Source organism: Salvelinus sp. IW2-2015, linkage group LG15, assembly GCF_002910315.2.
Source record: "Salvelinus sp. IW2-2015 linkage group LG15, ASM291031v2, whole genome shotgun sequence".
Taxonomy (NCBI): domain Eukaryota; kingdom Metazoa; phylum Chordata; class Actinopteri; order Salmoniformes; family Salmonidae; genus Salvelinus; species Salvelinus sp. IW2-2015.
Window position 1 is genome coordinate 44,182,621 of NC_036855.1, and position 15,751 is coordinate 44,198,371.

At 40.8% G+C, this 15,751-nt stretch overlaps 1 protein-coding gene across 1 annotated transcript in view; it reads left to right on the forward strand.

Moving 5' to 3' along the window:
• The window catches only part of adam9a (ADAM metallopeptidase domain 9a), a 90,063-nt gene that overhangs the window by 12,212 nt on the left and 62,100 nt on the right, over nt 1–15,751 (forward strand). Inside the window, 2 exon segments of the mRNA XM_070447363.1 lie at nt 105–163; nt 6,180–6,258. Coding sequence (XP_070303464.1) covers nt 105–163; nt 6,180–6,258 — 138 coding nt within the window.

Below are 15,751 nucleotides of genomic sequence, written 5' to 3' on the forward strand. Positions count from 1 at the left end.
TGCACTAATGAATGCACCCAATGACTGAGTTACCCTGTCACTCCGCTTTGTTTGTCCATCCAAATCCAGCATTGAAATGACTCCAGTTGTCTTTGCTTTTACAGGTGTCCTATATCATCAGTGCCATGGGAAAAGAGCATGTTGTTGTCCTGGAGAAGAATGAGTACGTATTGCCCACCCATGTTCTCCCWTGTCTTCTCTTGTAGATAGGCTTAGGCGGTATCCAGATTGTCATACCTTCATACCGACCTTGTGCCATACTGGGATATTTGTTAATACCGGCACTGAATACAAGGGGCGCTATTTTCAAACCCCACTGATCCTCTGTAATCCAAAGTTTAGCAATGCTAACAAGTACACATCCAATAGAGAATGCTAACTAAATACTAACAAACATTTTATCCATCCTCTGACCCAAGTATTTGCAGGACAGATATCCCAGATCATTAAGTAATACACGTAACTAAACATGTTACATACAGTTTGCATCATGTACAAAACAAATATTAGACAGCAAGGCTCTTGAGCCAGGAGGGGATTCTCTGCTGTCACCAAAATAAGCTTGATTTTGGAAGAAGCTAACCACTTAGCTAGATCGCTAACTAGCTACTAAATTAGCAAACCAAATGCACAACTGTAGAGCGTTTAGCATATTTTTGACACTTAACTTAATAGGTATAGGATATCTGGCTGGCAAACGTTTAGTTGTGAATTCCATACTCTAACTCGATTACCTGGTGAGTTCTGCACAACAGTGAGTGACTCACAAGGCTCCGGTCTCATCGTTGTGTGCTTGTTAACAAACACCACGTGACTGGGACTACCAATCATTTTTCGTTATGAAGCTTATGTGACAGGTGAAATGAACGCGTTCAACTTTATCTCCTAACATATTGCACAAATTGACTGCAAGTATTTACTGAAAGTATCTACAAATATTGCAATTTATTAAAAAAATACCTTCCTGTGGCTATTTCCAAATACCCCGGTATACAGCCCAAGCCTACTTGTCGACATTGTGTATCTAATCTAAAGTGATTAAATGTCATGGTGTCCCTTAAATATCTTTAACATCAGGCATGCTGATGATTATTGACAGGGCTTTAGTATAGCAGTATCACACACTGAATTCAAATCTACCTCTAGCCCCCAATCCCCTGCATGTAGGATTTGTTGGAAAATGAACAGAATTTGGCGGACTATATTCTGGTCAGAGGCACTCGGCCACTGTTCTGTTGTTTCTCTCATAGTTAGTATTAGCAATATGTCAAACTCGACCTAGCTTATTTAGAAGTCAAGGTGCAGTAATGACCATACCTATCAGATTATTTCTGCAGGAGTAACCAGGGGTTAGGGGTGGATTTTGGGATTCAGCAACTGTCCAATAGCACCCCTGTCAAGTGATGTTCCTGACCAGGGATGAGGCAGAGTGCAAGGCCCTACGCGTGGGCAACTCGGCCTGCAGCCCATTAGACCTTTCGAAGGGAATTGTTTATGTAGCAATTAAATATACACCGCAGCATTTCTGTTCCATCTATAAAAGTTGCAGAGCAGCCCCCAAATTAATTCGCGTTAGGCTGGTCTGTGGCTAGGTCCATTATGCCATGTTATCCTGCACACTGCGTGGCTAAGAGGCACAGTGCCCTACTACCAGTCTTTTAAAGCTACAGTGATGCTTTCCTCATAGTGATATCGGAATCCAAAGGTACACTTGTAGTTTGTCTTTTGCAGAGCTGCCCCCACGGCAAACCTGAGGGTTTTCTGAAATTGTGCACTTTGACGGAGAAATGCAGAGTTGACATTTTCCAGTTGTAAACACTACTCGCTTAGGAGGCTGAGTTTGTCAGCTCAAATGTTGTCAGCCAAGGACATGGTCAGACGTTACAGATGCAGTTAAATGATAATAGAGTTCTGTTCTTATAGGCTCTGTTGTTCCTAAAAAAAAAATACCCTGCCAAATTCTTTCCCAAGAGCGTATGCTCATTTGCTGCTATTGCGAGGTGGGAGGGGTGACAATATTTGACGTGTGTCCTTAAAAACGAGCGCAAAAGTGTCCATTTCATGCTACGCGAATGTGAACGTTTTAAGAGCCACAAAAATCAGGTCTTAACGGTAACGCAGTTGATAATGACATGGATTTTGAGCGAGGAAGTGCAGCCTATCCAACCATGATGCACAGTTCCCATGGAAGGAGAGATGTACCTTTTGGGCCGATGAATTTCATATTGATAAACATGACACTGCTCTTGATAGTATCACTGATCTTTAATAAGCTTACGTATTGCCGAAAGCTCTGACGAAGGCCGTGAGGCCGATACGTAAGCTTATTAAAGATCAGAGATACTATCAAGAGCAATTTCCTTTTTCCTTCATCTTGTTCAACCATGCACCTGCAAAAAAGATTGCTCAGATGTGCGAGTGCCTTTTGAATATTGATAAACATTAAAAAACGATTGGTTTCCCCCCATNCTTGTTCAACCATGCACCTGCAAAAAAGATTGCTCAGATGTGCGAGTGCCTTTTGAATATTGATAAACATTAAAAAACGATTGGTTTCCCCCCATTTTCGTTTATATTGATTTAAAAACCAATCACAGCCTACCCTCCCCTTAACCAAGGCTGGTTTAGCAGCATCACATAGGTGTGTCTTTTTATAGTGTCTCCAAAAGTAGCCTATGAATAAAGGGGTTTTAAATGGTCTACTGAGCGTGCATTTTCATTATTCACATACATTACTGTACCTGCATTTTGCTTGTACCTGGATTTTGCTTGTTTTGCTTGTTCTTGTTCTTCTCTTGTTTTCAAAGAGTGCCCTTCGTCCGATTACCAAAGACACGCTCCTGGCTCCTCCAAAGTACTCTATCCTCCTACATTGCCATATCAACGGCAGATATACAGTACCAGTCAAAAGTTGGGACACACTTACTCATTCAAGGGTTTTTCTTTATTTTTACTGTTTTCTACGTTGTAGAATCATAGTGAAGACATCCAAACTATGACATGACACATATGGAATCATGTAGTAACCAAAAAARGTGTTAAAACAAATCAAAATATATTTTATATTTGAGATTCTTCAGTAGCCACCCTTTGCCTTGACAGCTTTGCGCACTCTTGGCATTCTTTCAACTAGCTTCACCTGGAATGCTTTTCCAACAGTCTTGAAGGAGTTCCCACATATGCTGAGCACTTGTTGGCTGCTTTTCCTTCACTCTGCGGTCCAACTCATCCCAAACCATCTCAATTGGGTTGAGGTCTGGTGATTGTGGAGGACAGGTCATCTGATGCAACACTCCACTCTCCTTGGTCAAATAGCCCTTACACAGCCTAGAGGTGTGTTTTGGGTCATTGTCCTGTTGAAAAACAAATTATAGTCCCACTAAGCGCAAACCAGATTGGATGGCATATCGCTGCAGAATGCTGTGGTAGCCATGCTGGTTAAGTGTGCCTTGAATTCTAAATAAATCACTGACGGTGTCACCAGCAAAGCACCATCACACCACCACCTCCATGCTTCACGGTGGGAACCACACATGAACTCATGTATGATGGTGATGTGGTAGGCTTACCTTACTATTTCAACAACACATCATCAGTAGGGTACAACTAACTTATCTCACTACTGTGAGATGGTCCTGCCAGGTAATCCATTCACCTACTTTGTCTCACAAAGGCACAGTGGTTGGAAACAAAAATCGCAAATTTGGACTCATCAGACCAAGGGACAAATTCTCCCCTGAACAGTTGATGTTGAGATGTCTGTTACTTGAACTCTGAAGCATTCATTTGGGCTGCAATCTGAGGTGCAGTTAACTCTAAGGAACTTGTCCTCTGCAGCGGTCCTCATGAGAGCCAATTTCATAATAGCGCTTGAAGGTTTTTGTAACTGCACTTGACGAAACTTTAAAAGTTCTTGATTTTTTTCCTAATTGACTGACCTTCATGTCTTAAAGTAATGATGCTGTCGTTTCTCTTTGCTTATTTGACCTGTTCTTGCCATAATATGGACTTGGTCTTTTACCAAATAGGGCTATGTTCTGTATACCTCCCYYACCTTGTCACAACACAACTGGTTGGCTCAAACGCATTAAGAAGGAAAGAAATTCCACAAATGAACTTTTAACAAGGCACACCTGTTAATTGAATGCATTCCAGGTGACTACCTCATGAAACTGGTTGAGCGAATGCCAAGGGTGTGCAAAGGGTTGCTACTTTCTCATATGATTCCATGTGTTATTTCATAGTTTTGATGTCTTCACTATTATTCTACAAAGTAGAAAATAGTCAAAATAAAGAAGAAAAAAACCTTGAATGAGTAGGTGTGGTACTCTATATAGTGCCCTCTAAAATCGGTGTTGCGGAGAATGCAAACGGAATTCAACAATATTTTTTTTTTWATGAATTGAACTTGGCAAGAAGTCAACTAAATGTATTGAACTTATTAGGAAAGTAATTCATTTGCCCAAGTTAATCACAAGACATGAACAAAATACATGAGTGATTTAGTTTTTTCCTGCAAATTTCTGAAATGGCACAGGAATGCCCGTCTGCGTGTCCGTGTATGTCTACACTTTGTGTAGCCGTTAGTGAAGATTCTAATGATAACCCTGGTAGAGCTGGAAAGGCTTTCCCCAAAAAACTCAATTAAATGTTAACTACAAAGTATCCTATGCCTTCCTGGCAGAATTATGTAATGATTATTTGCATAAATCCAGTAGCCATTTGTTTAGAAAATGCTGCAATCACATGCGCTCTACAGAAACATTGCTAACCAAACACATTCTCTTGCTGGTGCGCACTTGTATTGAAGGGTAACTACACCCAAAAATGCAATTTCTTCAATTTTTCACAGACCTCAAAAGTGGTTTCCTGATGTGATTTAAGCACATCCACTTTGGTTGTTTTTCTAAGTATGATTTTGAGAGTGAGAGCGGAAATCAGGTAAAACAAAACGGCAAACGGAATCAGGCAAAAAAATAAAACCAAGCTTTGCTCAGTTAACTTTTGTGTTCCCCCAAGAAATGCTCCATGGGAAGGGGTTCCCCTTTACGGCCATTGGATCCCTCTTCCCACTTATCCCCCTCCAGCCCAGAAAGGACTTCATGAACATCCCGCTATCGTCCAAATACGTTTTTTTTTTTAAATACTCAAAGCTTATTTAAAACCTTAACAATGCCTCATTGTTTTCTGTGCGCTATTATTAGTCTGCATATACTGTGGTATTCTAGTAGGAGAGTGTATAAAAGTGTAGTAGTCAATGTAGTCATTTCTGATAATGTGCCCCACATCCAAAGTGGCCTGCTGTGGCCTGCTGGAGGTAATTTTGCAGGGCTCTGGCAGTGCTCCTCCTGCTCAAAGGCGGAGGTAGCGGTCCTGCTGCTGGGTTGTTGCCCTCCTACAGCCTCCTCCACGTCTCCTGATGTACTGGCCTGTCTCCTGGTAGCGCCTCCATGCTCTGGACACTACGGCTTGACAGACACAGAAAACCTTCTTGCCACAGCTCGCATTGATGTGCCATCCTGGATGAGCTGCACTACCTGAGCCACTTGTGTGGGTTGTAGACTCCGTCTCATGCTACCACTAGAGTGAGAGCACCGCAGCATTCAAAAGTGACCACAAAACATCACAAGAAGCATAGTGAAGGATGAGAGGTGGTCTGTGGTCACCACCTGCAGAATCACTCCTTTATGTGTCTGTTCGTAATTGCCTATAATTTCCACCTTTTGTCTATTCCATTTGCACAAACAGCATGTGAATTTTATTGTCAATCTGTTGGTTCCTAAGTGGACAGTTTGATTTCACAGAAGTGTGATTGACTTGGAGTTACATTGTGTTGTTTAAGTGTTCCCTTTATTTTTTGTAGCAATGTATATATTTTTTATAACATTTGCAAAAAATGTCAACTTTTTTGCTTTGTCATTATGGGGTTTGTATTGAGGGGGGGGGGATATTGAATCCATTTCAAATAAGGCTGTAACGTAATAAAATGTGGAGAAGTCGGGTTCATAGTAAATATTAACTCCTTTAACTACCACAAACAAAAATAACAGGTAACAGATGCCCACAATTTTACTTCATTTAAAATTACCATTCATTTTTAATCAGACGTTGACTTTTTACCCGGCTCTGATATATGATCTGATGTGTAATTCCTGACAGAGGGTGTAACGTCATGCTAGGTCTACTGCTCCCTAAGACTTCACTGTGTACACACATGCCAAGGATGGATCTCTATATAACCAACAGACCTCAATGCAGGTAAACCTGAAGAATCCTAAGGTACTGGGCTAGGCGATATCCATATTTTCATATCAATAATATGCCCTTGTTAAATATTGTGTTTTCCACTGAGTGTACAAAACATTAGGAACACCTGCCTCTTTCCATGACATAGCTTTCACCTGGTCAGTCTAAGATCCCTTATTTGACACTTGTTAAATCAACTTCAAGGAGTGTAGATGAAGGGGAGGAACAAGTTGAAGAAGGATTTTTAAGCCTATGTACTACATCAATTATGTAGACATAGTGAAATCATGCATAAAGTACCTACACCATCGCAAAGCACTTGAATTATATTCACAGCGTGCTGCCTAGTTTCAGCGGAATATCATCTGCAGGCAGTAATAGTGTGACCTAAAGTTTGAAGTGTAACTGACAGCGTTTTAACTACTTAGACCTGGTTGGCCTTATCCAAATCATGTCCAGTCTAATAAAACATTCCCAACCAGAAACCGTGGATTGATGCAGCATGCGCAAAAACTGAAGGCGCGAACCACTTCTTTAATCAGGGCAAGTGACCGGAAACATGACCGAATACAAAACAGTGTAGCTATTCCTCCGCAAGGCAATCAAACAAGCTAAGCGTCAGTATAGAGACAAAGTAGAGTCGCAATTCAATCATATTCAATCAATCCTTATACCAGTCTGCTGTCCCCACATGCTTCAAGAGGCCCCATTGTTCCTGTTCCCAAGAAAGCTAAGGTAACTGAGCTAAATGGCTACCGCCCCGTGGCACTCACTTCCGTCATCATTGAAGTGCTTTGAGAGACTAGTCAAGGACCATATCACCTCCACCCTACCTGACACCCTAGACCCACTCCAATTTGCTTACCGCCCCAATAGGTCCACAGACGACGCAATAGTAATCACACTGCACACTGCCCTAACCCATCTGGACAAGAGGAATACCTATGTAAGAATGCTGTTCATCGACTACAGCTCAGCATTTAAAAACACCATAGTACCCTCCAAACTCGTCATTAAGCTCGAGACCCTGGGTCTCGACCCCACCCTGTGCAACTGTGTCCTGGACTTCCTGACGGGCCGCCCCCAGGTGGTGAGGGTAGGTAACAACATCTCCACCCCGCTGATCCTCAACACTGTGGCCCCACAAGGGTTCCTTCTCAGCCCTCTCCTGTACTCCCTGTTCACCCACGACTGCGTGGCCATGAACGCCTACAACTCAATCATCAAGTTTGCAGATGACACTACAGTGGTAGGCTTGATTACCAACAACGACGAGACGGCCTACAGGGAGGAGGTGAGGGCCCTCGGAGTGTGGTGTCAGGAAAATAACCTCACACTCAACGTCAACAAAACAAAGGAGATGATTGTGGACTTCAGGTAACAGCAGAGGGTGCACCCCCCTATCCACATCGACGGGACAGTAGTGGAGAGGGTGGAAAGTTTTAAGTTCCTCGGCGTACACATCACGGACGAACTGAAAAGGTCCACCCACACAGACAGCGTGGTGAAGAAGGCGCAGTWRCGCTTCTTCAACCTCAGGAGGCTGTAGAAATGTAGCTTGTCACCAAAAACACTTTCACAGATGCACAATCGAGAGCATCCTGTCGGGCTGTATCACCACCTGGTACGGCAACTGCTCCGCCCATAACCGTAAGACTCTCCAGAGGGTAGTGAGGTCTGCACAACACATCACCGGGGGCAAACTACATGCCCTCCAGGACACCTACACCACCCGATGTCACAGGAAGGCCCAAAAGATCATCAAGGACAACAACCACCCGAGCCACTGCCTGTTCACCCCGCTATCATCCAGAAGGCGAGGTCAGTACAGGTGCATCAAAGCAGGGACCGAGAGACTGAAAAACAGCCATCAAACATTGAGTGGCTGCTGCCAACATACTGACTCAACTCTAGCCACTTTAATAATGGGAAAATTGATGTAATAAATGTATCACTAGCCACTTTAAACAATGCCACTTTATATAATGTTTACATACCCTACATTACTCATCTCATATGTATATACTGTACTCTATATACTGTACTCTATACCWTCTACTGCATCTTGCCTATGGCGTTCGGCCATCACTCATTCATATATTTTTATGTACATATTCTYATTCATTCCTTTACACTTGTGTGTATAAGGTAGTTGTTGTGAAATTGTTTGGTTAGATTACTTGTTAGATATTACTGCATGGTCGGAACTAGAAGCACAAGCATTTCGCTACGCTCGCATTAACATCTGCTAACCATGTGTATGTGACAAATAAAATTTGATTTGATTTGAATTTACCACAGGTGGAATCCAAGTTGTAGAAACATCTGAAGGATGATCAAGGGAAACAGGATGAACCTGAGCTCAACTTCGAGTCTCATAGCAAAGGGTTTGAATACTTATTTATATAAGGTATTTCTGTTTAATACATTTGAAAAAATGTTGAACAACCTGTTTTCACTTTGTTATTATGGGGTATTGTGTGCAGATTGCTAAGGATTTTTTTATTTAATCCATTTTAGAGTAAGGCTGTACCGTAACAAAATGTGCTAAAAGTGAATGTCTGAATACTTTCCGAAGGCACTGTATATACATACTCCTTTCTTGAAACATGAATATCTTAACAGCCTATCTGTTATTATAGACATGTTTGCACAGTGGCAAACCAATAGGAGGCCTTCAGTGTGTGACAGGTTTTTGATTCTGAAAGGACAGAAACCGTAATACCAGCGCACTCATGTAGGAGAGTGCACTTTTTGTAAAACGAGAAGGGCCAATGTTGTAGTGAAGGGTAGACGCAGGTATAATCCGTATACCCACTTTTCTTTCAGTGGGCATTGCTTATACTCACTTCTTAATCCCTACTGATGTGTATCAAAGTAGTGTAGTGGAGGTATACAGTGGAAACGGGTTCTCTGGAGTGATGAATCACGCTTCACCATCTGGCAGTCTGAATCGGGGTTTGGCGGATGCCATGGAAACACTACCTGCCCCAATGCATAGTGGCAACTGTATTGTTTGGTGGAGGAGGAATAATGGTCTTGGGTGTTTTTTCTTTGTTCGGACAAGGCCCCTTAGTCCCCAGTGAAGTGAAATCTTAGACTTCAAATGGGTTTCCATAGTACACAATCCATGTCTCAATTGTCTCAAGGCTTAAAARTCTTTGTTTAACCTGTCCCTTCACCTACACTGATTTGAAGTGGATTTAAAAAGTGACACCAATAAAGAATCATAGATTTTTACCTGGTCAGTCTGTCATGGAAAAAGCAGACGTTCCTAGTGTTTTGTACACTCTGTGTGTGTGTGTGTGTGTGTGTGTGTGTGTGTGTGTGTGTGTACATGCACAGTCAGTCAGGTCCAAAATTATTGGCGCAACTATATAATACAGATACTGAGCTATATTGTATGCTCAAAAAATGTGGGAAATTATATTCTTAAACTAGTACATCTGTTTTGAATACCTTGAGATTTTTTCTATAATGTTTTATGAGATTGGAGAACACATTGGGATGGATTTTAGACCATTCCTCCAAACATAATCTTACCAGATCCTTAATATGCTTTGACTGCACTTATGTACTGAGATGGCCATTGCAGAATGTTGATTATGTGGTCAATTAATMATTTCTTTGTGGATTCTGATGTGTGCTTGGKGTTATTGTCTTGCTGGAAGATGAACTTGTGGCCAAGTTTCAGCCTCCTGGCAGAGGCAACCATGTTTTTGGATACAATGTCCTGATACTGGAAAAAGTTCAGGACAAGGGCCCCAGGACCAGTGGAAGCCAAATAGCCCCATAACATCAAACATCCACCACCATGTTTTATAGTATATGTATATAGTATATGCATATTATTTTTCAACCCAAAACCCACCACTGATATGTGTGGCCAAAGAGCTCTGTTTTCATGTGCAATTGTATTAGTATAAAGAATATAAAAAAAACATTTTTTTTTTGCATACAGTAGCTCAGTATTTGAATTATTTATTTTATGCAGTCTTTTTTGTTCATCTTTATAATGGGTGCCAATAATTTTGGACCTGACTATCATTTATCGTGATATATGATAATACCGGTATGCTCATATCACCTAACCCAACAGGGCACTGACAATGTATCACCCATTTAGCATCTCTCAAATGCACTTCTTTCTCATAGCTTTTTATTGACTGCTTTGCGACTGCCTTTTATAGAAACGTGTGCTGTGGAAATGGCCTCTTCTGCCCAACCTGTTTTGTAATTTAATAGATAACTATATTTCTTTAAAACAGAAACTCATGTTAAAATGATACTACTATCCCATAAAAACAGTCACTTCAGTACAACCATCCACAATGACTTCTTAGTTTTTTTGATTGGATGTCCTATTTGTATGAGACCGACTGGGTTGAACTTGGGTCTCCTGTGCTCTACAAGACTGTTACAGCCCTCCTGTCAGGATCGTGAAGGTACAATTGAATAGTTCTATCCACTAATTAATTGGTGTTAATTTCTAGGGATGTATGATATATCGGTGAACATATCGGAATTGGCCGATATTAGCTAAAAATGCCAACATCGGTATCGGCCGATGTCTAGTTTAACGCCGATGTCAAAGCTGACGTGCATACCTATATAATGTAGGTACATGACGTAATGACGCCATGTAAAATGTTGCGCTACAGCTGCAACACAGCATTCCTAACCTAGCCAACAATGTCTGCTGTGTGGATCGAGCAGTAAACAAGTCAAGCAGTCATTTGAAAGAGTAAGAAAATTTCAGCGAGACAACACAACGGCGAAATCCATTAACACTAAGATAATGGAATTCATTGCCTTTGACAATCAACCGTTCTCTGTCGTGGGTGAAGTTGGCTTTCGCGAATGGTCGAGCACCGGTACACACTACTAAGTGTGCTATTTTTCAGATGTTGCCCGACCGGAATTACAGTAATATCGTCACTATTAGCTTCACGACATACTATGGAACGCCGTTTGGGTCTTTGTGTGTCAAAAAAGATACACGTCAAATAACACTATTTGACAAAACTATTTGCATGTGCAAGCCAAGCGCCACCACTACTATCAGTAGCACCTGCAAAGCTGTAAAAAATCTGCAAACACCGGCCACGAGCGATGTGTTTACAATACCGCGTTGGTAATAAAGCATTATTTGTTCGTCCGCAASTTCTGGGGAAGCTAGCTAGCTTTAGCTTGGTACCGAGCTAGCACCAATACAACCAGCCTGAAAACAATGACCAGTAGAAACTGCAGTYGTTTTCATTATTCTTAGCAATGATTTAGGAATCGTTGTGATTTAAGTATTAGCTATGTAGCCACTTGTTGTTCGCCAAATGAACTTCAGTTCATGAAAATATATAGCTAGCCTGCTATTTAACCCTGTTGCCCAAAGCTAATGTTATAAGCAGGCAGCTTGCTTCATCTGGCTAGTGAGGCTCAACCTGACCAATTTGTGGTTTGCCTTCAAAATACAAGTACCTTTTTGAAAGTGATGTTGAAGGTTACAATTGGTGGAATCATGCCATATTTAGACTAGATAATGTTAAACAAGGTTGGAATGTGAAGCAATGAAATGGGGTATCTGTCTACTCGGTGACACCCACAGAACACAACTGTGAAGAGTTTACCCWAATATTAGCGTTGTAGCTCTTTTCGCATGACTGTGTGAAATCACCTCCCCACTCAGCCTATTRTGTGTATTGACATTCATATTGCACTGTATAGCTTTACCTAAGGATTGGGGATCAATTAAATGGGGGTAACAGTCTACTCAATACTAGAGGTCGATCGATTAATCGGCATGGCCGATTTAATTAGGGCCGATTTCAAGTTTTCATAACAATTGGTAATCTGCGTTTTTGGATGCCGATTACATTGCAATCCACGAGGAGACTGCGTGGCAGGCTGACCACCTGTTACGCGAGTGCAGCAAGGAGCCAAGGTAAGTTACTAGCTAGCATTAAACTTATCTCATAAACAATCAATCTTAACATGGTTGACGATATTACTAGTTTAACTAGCTTGTCCTGCGTTGCATAAAATCAATGAGGTGTCTGTTAATTTATCATCGAATCACAGCCTACTTCGCCAAATGGGTGATGATTTAACAAAAGCGCATTCGTGAAAAAAGCACATTCGTTCCACAAATGTACCTAACCATAAACATCAATGCCTTTCTTAAAATCAATACACAGAAGTATATATTTTTTAAACCTGCATATTTAGTTAAGATAAATTCATGTTAGCAGGCAATATTAACTATGGAAATTGTGTCACTTCTCTTGCGTTCAGTGTAAGCAGAGTCAGGATATATGCAGCAGTTTGGCCCACCTGGCTCATTACGAACTGTGTGGAGACCATTTCTTCCTAACAAAATCCGTAATTAATTTGCCAGAATTTTACGTAATTATGACATAACATTGAAGGTTGTGCAATGTAACAGAAATATTTAGACTTAGGGTTGCCACCCGTTCGATGAAATGCGGAACGGATCCGTATTTCACTGAAAGAATAAACGTTTTGTTTTCGAAATGATAGTTTCCGGATTTGACCATATTAATGACCTAGGCTCCTATTTCTGTGTGTTTATTATAATTAAGTCTATGATATGATATTTGATAGAGCAGTCTGACTGAGCGATGGTAGGCAGCAGCAGGCTCGTAAGCATTCATTCAAACAGCACTTTCCTGCGTTTGCCAGCAGCTCTTTGCAATGTTTGAAGCGCAGCACTGTTTATGACTTCAAGCCTATCAACTCCCAAGATTAGGCTGGCAATACTATAGTGCCTATAAGAGCATCCAATAGTCAAAGGTATATGAAATACAACTGGTATAGAGAGAAATAGTCCTATAATAACTACAACCTAAAACTTTTTAATTGGGAATATTGAAGACTCATGTTAAAAGGAACCACCAGCTTTCATATCTTCTCATGTTCTGAGCAAGGAACTTAAACGTTAGCTTTCTTACATGGCACATATTGCACTTTTACTTCCTTCTCCATTAATGTGTTTTTACATTATTTAAACAATTGAACATGTTTCATTATATGAGACTAAATTGGTTTTATTTATGTAATAAGTTAAAGTTAGTGTTCATTCAGTATTGTTATTATTACAAATATATATAAAAATCATCCGATTAATCGGTATCAGCTTTTTTTTGTCCTCCAATAATCGGTATTGGCGTTGAAAAATCATAATCGGTTGACCTCTACTCAATACCCAAGATATTTTTTCCCAACTTCCCTCAGAGTTATCGGACTCCAAAATATCCACGCAGTATTGTTTTTCCTCTGGAATAGTGTTCAATACACATAGGTTGACAATAAATTTGGCTCAATAAACAGTTGTTTCAGAGTCCCGCAATAAGAGCTACGATGCTAATGTTCTCTGGGTGTCACTTAGTAGACTGAAACCCCATGTCATWGATCCGCAATCCATAGGTAAAGCTGTACAGTGAAATAAGTATKCTCCCAAATGAAATTATAAAGTGTAATACATCCAGTGTGATTTCAAGTCTTTTGTCAAATTAACAAATTGCCTTCTGTTGATTTATTTTTTACAACATTCCAACCTCATTTAGCATGATCTATTCAATTATTGCTTAAGTCTACTATTTGTATGCATTTGCAGCACTGTCAATGACATTTTCATTTTGAAGGCTAACCGCAAAGTCCACTATTGTGGCTAATCCTTATTGTGGCTAGCTTGGGTCCGACCACCATTAATCAAATAAGAACTGTCTTACAAATTAGGGTTATTTTAGATGACACCTAGCTATACAGCTACTGAAACAGATGTCGTTTTGCTATGTTTTGTGGAAGAACATTGTTTGCATCCATGAGCTAGCAAGCTTTTTTTTTAATGACCAGCACTGTAGGTGTGCGAGAACTTGACCAGCATCATACCATATGTATCGATGAATCGTTGTGACATATAAAATACGATTGATAGAGTAATCAATGTATGAACATGTTAAGTTATTATGTGCAGTCATATTCAGGTCCTGATTGGTCAACAAGCTTATTGTTAATGTATCTTCTTTGACATGCAAAGACACAAACGGTGTTCCATAGAAATCCCGGTTGAGAATGAAACGACTGAACAATTGAACAAGAAACAGCGCAGCAAGTAAGTGAAAGAAATGGGGACATACGTAAATGCCAACAAAATAACTWTTTGGTCAATGTGGTGTGTCTAACCTCTATTTAACTAGGCAAGTCAGTWAAGAACAAATTCTTATTTACAGTGACGGCCTAACCCGGCCAAACCCGGACAACGCTGGGCCAATTGTTCGCCGCCCTATGGGACTCCCAATCACAGCCAGCTGTGATACAGCCTGGATTCGARTCAGGGACTGTAGTGACACCTCTTGCCCTGAGATGCAGTGCCTTAGACCGCTGCGTGTGTGTGTTAACTATTTAACTACTAGAATGCTTAAAAGGCCGCAAWTTTTTTTTATATCGGTTATAGCTATCAGGTTTTTTGGCAAGGAAAATATTGGTATCGGCCAAGAATGTAATATCGGTGCATCACTATTCATTTCCTGTTTGTCTGGATGGAGCCAGAACAGGCGGAAGCAACTCCCATTCTGATAGAGGAAGGGAGTTGTGTTGGGTTAAAGACACACATTCATCACGTCATCATTCAGTTGTCCTCCACTATTTACTGCTGAAGTCCAGCTCTGTATTGCTTCCTGTATGACGCTGACATTTTAGTACTGGTATCAGCTATGTTTTGTGGAAATGTATGCATTTTGCAGAAGAAAGCGTATAGCGCATTCTTACTTTAAGCACTGGTTTCTCCCTCTGCATATTCATAATGAGTCCTAACTTAGCTCACAAAAATCATGACTAAGAGCAGCAGTTCTGGGAAGATGATGTAACCGTCTGGCTTACAGACAGACCTACTGTACAGTCAGGAATGCCTTTAAATTATTTAATTTTAAATAAAAGTTTTTTTAAATGTGTAGTCTATTTTATTGATCAATACACTGAAGAAGTGATTGAGATGGAGAGGGACATAGAATAGAACTAGACCATCCCCAGCACTTTCTCTCCTTTTTGGCTAGACAGATGAAATATGGGTGGTGTGTGAAGACRTCCATCTTCTGCATTTGTTTTACATTGAGAAGGTCACAGAGATGGTAATCTTGCCATGTTAACAGTATATCACAAGACATTACAGAGATAGGGGCGGGACGTTTGTAGACTCTGGCATTTGTTTGAYCCCTAGAGAGTGGGACTATAGAAGGCTGTGCTGTCCGGTTGTCATGATCCCCCGTCGTCTGACTCAGGATCCCCAGGGAGCCTATCAGAAAGGGGGATCTGTGGATCTGGATTAAAGGATCATGGTCGTACAGGCATGTTGTGACAACGCTGTCTAATGACAAATGCTGAGTAACAGGAAACACACTTCAATATTTTGATTAAAATCAGTACTGTTGTGATCAAGTCAGTCAAATGTTATTGTAATTGACAATCAGGAGTCTCACATGTTCCTTTGTTC